The 5,131-nt window shown below is 36.2% G+C and overlaps 1 protein-coding gene across 1 annotated transcript; it reads right to left on the bottom strand.

Moving 5' to 3' along the window:
• Nucleotides 1-584: 584 nt before the first annotated feature.
• LOC149963127 (uncharacterized) lies at nt 585-1,883 on the bottom strand. Its single transcript, XM_090170482.1, has 2 exons — nt 1,822-1,883; nt 585-1,428 (listed from the first exon to the last, which is right to left on the bottom strand). The coding sequence occupies exons 1-2, from the start codon at nt 1,831-1,833 to the stop codon at nt 679-681; spliced, it is 762 nt and encodes a 253-aa protein (XP_090026608.1). The 5' UTR covers nt 1,834-1,883; the 3' UTR covers nt 585-678.
• Between the last annotated feature and the right edge of the window lie 3,248 nt (nt 1,884-5,131).

Raw genomic sequence — 5,131 nt, forward strand, 5'->3', positions numbered from 1 at the left:
AGGGGTTATACTCCCTTTAAAGTATTGTACTCAGGCCACTATTAACAAGTCGCTAGCTTATATAAATGAATTTTTAAACTGTTCGATTTTCATCTGCTAAGCAGACAATTTGTTCTATTAAAGTAAAATAAATCCACTAGTTAATAAGCTTCTCGTGTTGGCCGCTACGTGGCTCTACTTAATCTGAAAAGCTAACCACTAATTTTCAAAATTATTTTAAACAAATGAATGTTTTACGAATGCAGAACTTTACAAAAAGCTTATTTATATTAGAGCGAGCGGTTGGAAAAAAATAATTATACTTTCCAAATTTCGACACCATACAATACTATCAAAGGTGGACGCTGGCGTAGGGCACTATGATGATAGACCTCCGGTGGTATGGTCTCTGTTACTAGGTACACCAGTCTGTAAATTCTGACACACTATCAAAGGTCTATAACGTAAAAGTATTCCCTCAAAAGCAGCAGACACCATGAATAATAAAAACAATTAGATTTATTGAAATAATTGTACAATTTGTTCTTTATGCTTAGCATCTTTTTGACTATGGAACGATATTTTCCATTTTATACAGACACGATTTAAAAACCAGGAACTTAAATAATTTTACAAATAGAAACGACAGATGAGAATGGACGACAATTAATCTAATTTACGAAACTCCAAACTAAATATTTACCACGCGTGAGCCAAACCAGCGTGAGCCAAACCAGCGTGAGCCCAACCAGCGTGAGCCAAACCAGCGTGAGCCAAACCAGCGTGAGCCAAACCAGCGTGAGCCAAACCAACATGGGCTAAGCCGGGATGAGCCAAACCGACAACTCCGGCGTGGGTCAATCGGCCTTGGACAGCGGCAACAGCTCCTTGCTTAGCGGCGACGTGTCCTTGGAGGGCGGCATATTGTCCTTGGTGGGCAGCAACGGTTCCTTGAGCAGCGGCTACTTGACCTTGTTGGGCAGCAACGACTCCTTGGAGAGCAGCGTATTGTCCTTGGTGGGCAGCAACGGTTCCTTGAGCAGCGGCTACTTGACCTTGTTGGGCAGCAACGACTCCTTGGAGAGCCGCATATTGTCCTTGGTGGGCAGCTACGGTTCCTTGAGCAGCGGCTACTTGTCCTTGTTGGGCAGCAACGACTCCTTGGACGGCAGCGTATTGTCCTTGGTGGGCAGCAACGGTTCCTTGGGCAGCGGCTACTTGTCCTTGTTGGGCAGCAACGACTCCTTGGAGGGCGGCGTATTGTCCTTGGTGGGCAGCAACGGTTCCTTGGGCAGCGGCTACGGTTCCTTGGACAGCGGCAACGGCTCCTTGATGAGCGGCGATTGGGCCAGTAACATCAACGGTGCTTGGAACAGCAACAAGACCAAGGTGGTTGGTCAAAACTCCAGCAGATCCATAGGCAACAAGGCCAAAGAAGCTAAGTGCAATCTGAGAAAAAAAACACGAACAAATCAAATTATTATAACTACAACTAATTTTCAGAATAATATGTGAATGGTTATTTGAAGCAATGTAACTTAGTGATACATCTATCAATCTTATACCTTTCAAAGTTTACTTGAGTGATAGATTTAAATGTTTTAAATACATTACTATTTTTATCGGAACTATAATTTAATTTTAGAAGATAATTTATAGCCCTAACTTTAACAAAGTCTTTACAAAAGAAATCAAATTGAAATTTAATATATATAGTCTTAAGAAATCAAATCCAAATGAGATTTAATAACTATAGTCTACGAGACAATTCCCATTGAGATCCATTATAAAGTTTTAGCAAATCCATATTTTTAAAAAACCATTTGAAAAAGAAAATCTTACCAAAGCGTTCATGATTGAGTTGTGAAGGAAGCTTTGCTAGCTGCTGCTGCTCTGGCGATGGAGATATTCGTTTGTGAATGACTCTCTGTGTAGTGGGCTCCCCTTATATACCCTAGTTTCAAATACTCCACGCTAGCACCGATAATAATACTGGTATAAGACACGGTAGAAGTACTTCCATATTTCAATGGGATAAAATTAAAAATCCTTCGGAAAATTCAAATAGGACCAAATAATTAATTTCCAAATTCCAATATAATAACGGGTGGGAAAAAAAATTAACACTTTTAAGATCCGACACAAATTGTCAACGGTCTGAATATAATAAGTTAGTCAGTTCTAATTTTTTTTTTGCAAATGAGATATGAGATATATCGTTTTGATTTCAACTCCATTAATAGATAATTGTAGGTCGAACCGGTATTTTTCAATCTCGTCAGGGTCGCCACGCCGAGATTATCAAAGCCCACAGGTGAAAAAGACGGAGCAGGACCCCACCCAATGTCATTTTCATTCAAGAAACACCATACACACATTAAAAGAATTTTTCGTGTAGTCTTTAAACTGGTCTCATTAACATACACTCGTTGTTTCGGAACACAAACGCCTTAAGTTCTTCATCGTTTATTTCACAAATACAGGTATTTAGGTTTTAATAAAGGGATACAGGTAAGATAAATTATAGCAAAGAGAACATTTTTATAATATAATTTGAAATCCTGATCTAGATAACCCGAAACTATAGTAGCACTGATTTTTAATATGTTTGAAATATAGAGTTGTAAATTGGAAAATAATCGAGTCCTTTTTTCCGGAAACTTTTCCGTATTTTTCAGAAAAAAATAATAAAAAAGTTTGAATTCCATGATTAGTCTAATATTGTTTGCAAATTTAAATAAAGCGGCATTTTCACCTCATTTTTTCGAATCTAAAAGTAAAACTAAACTTCTAAACTAGTTTTATCATAAAAACATTAAAAACCCTTAAAAAGAAATTTATGTTTAAATTTTTTATTTATCCGATTTCCGAAACATTTTCCGCAATTCTTAAAATGTTCTTAACATTTTTCCGCATTTTATTTTTCCGGAAAATTAACAACTCTATTGATATATATGCTCTCGTTTTTTAAATTATTATTATTTTATTTATATTAATTAATATATTCATGTATTACATTAAATTAAAATTTGTATTCCGTTACAACAAAGTACCACAATTTATATAAATATCATTCAAATCGGTTAACATTATACCTACAACGCTGACAAACATTTCGCCACCTAGCGTAAGATGCGAAAAGCTCATAAAGTTCTGGATTTTCGTCTGCTAATGGGACTTCTAGTGATGTTTGATCTTCTCAAGTTGGCACTCTATAAAAGGACAATTGACTAGGGCTGTGCGAATACTCGAACATCATCGATTACTCAGCATATTTTGACGTCGAGTACTCGAACTCGACCTCGAATAAGTAATTGCATAGTCGCCTACCCGATTACTCGAATAAGCTGCTTTAAGTTCAAAAAAGGGGGGTTTTGCAACTTTTTGGGGTGGAAATAATAAGCGGTACCTACAAGACGTACAAACCACAAATGCTTTGAATGACTTTGGGAATGGTTAACGTAATGCGCTTTAGCCATTTTCATTAAACAATAGTATTAAGTTTTGGTTTGGGGTGTCAGTTCACGAGTTAGTTCGGGTGTCGGCCGGCGTTAGAACTCAGGAGTCTTAACTTCCTAAGCAATATACGGACAGACGGTACATTTATAATTTAAAAAATGTATATTGTAATTACTGTAATAATAATCAGCTAGGCTAATACCCAAGGCACCACCTTAGGCAGGGCTTGCCACCACCCACCTACGCATTGTAACCCGGCCACCTGAATTAAAGGCTTCAAAAGTCGCTTGATGACTTAGGCCTAAGGTGGTGCCTTGGGTATTAGCCTATCTGATTATTATTATTATTATTATTATTATTATTATTATTATTAATTAGGCTAGTAGCCTAGTATACTAGTCTTTTATATCCCACTAGTCACTATTATGTTACTAAAGTTGTGGAAACTGTGATTCATTTAAATTAAAGGAATAGTTTTAAGCATTAATACTCATTTTAAATTTAATTTCTTAATTACTTGAATAAAACCAGCTCCTACTCAAGTATACTCGATAACCCGACTCGTTAAAAATATTACTCGAGGTTTTTTTTCTGAATTACTTGACTCGACTCGACTTCAATATTACTCGACTTGAATACTCGATGAAAAAAATTTCGTACTCGATACCCGATTCGATTGACTAAAACCACTACTCGCACAGCCCTACAATTGACTGAACTTTCGTTTAATTGGATAGATCAGACTGAACGAAATTGATGTACAAATTAACACAAATTATTTTATCGATAATTATCTTTGATACAAATTGAATTTCGAACCTCTTTCAATGCAAACTGAAGACAATATCGGATTAACTAGCACCTAGACTCCCAGGCTAAGCGCTAGTATGGTCACCCTAACCCTGATGACAGTCTTTTTGCCATATAAATTGGTGACAAAGAAGCGTAGCATTAAACTACATACTGTTAATTCAGTTTCATTAAGCGTTGGTTTTTTCTCGGGGCTTCATCTTTCTAATTTTCCAACTACTTTCTTAATTAATCCAATTTAAATTTTTCCATTTAAAAAACAACAAACCATCTAGTAAGTCATCTAGTAAAACAAGGCCCATCTTTATAAAATAGAGGTTGATCCTAATCTTCAAAATGTTAATATCGAAAATGCTTCAAAATCTTAACTCTCATAACTATAGCTGAAAATTAATTTCGATTAGAAACTCGAAATTGATTCGTGTTATTTAATGTGAGTCCTGGAATATTAAAATAAATTTGATAAGTAGACCAAAAGTTAACATAATCACGTGACCCCAGATTTTTCAAAAACACTAATAGGGCCACCTCGACCTTGAAAATTGTGACCTTTAAATTTGTAAAGTTTCTCTATTTAGTAAACGTAGATGTAATGACAATAAATGGCTGTCATTTTCTCTCTTTAGCGTCCAAAGATTTCATTCATATCTGACTTTCACGATTTTCTCGGAACTACCGGCTATAGCAGCGAAAGAGGCATAGTTTGAAAAAATTTTCTGATTTTACGTTAACTGTGACTTAGATTGTTTTGGCTTTAGCCCGGTAGAATGAAGTATATCGGAATCGGATTACGTTCATTAAGTTCGACGTTTGATCCCCGTGTAATTAATGAATTCGCCGGCGGCTGTGGCAGTCGACCTTTGCGATTTTGTAACGCGATAAA

This window comes from Leiobunum rupestre, chromosome 1, assembly GCF_980474605.1.
Source record: "Leiobunum rupestre chromosome 1, qqLeiRupe1.1.hap1, whole genome shotgun sequence".
In the NCBI taxonomy this organism is placed as follows: Eukaryota; Metazoa; Arthropoda; class Arachnida; order Opiliones; family Sclerosomatidae; genus Leiobunum; species Leiobunum rupestre.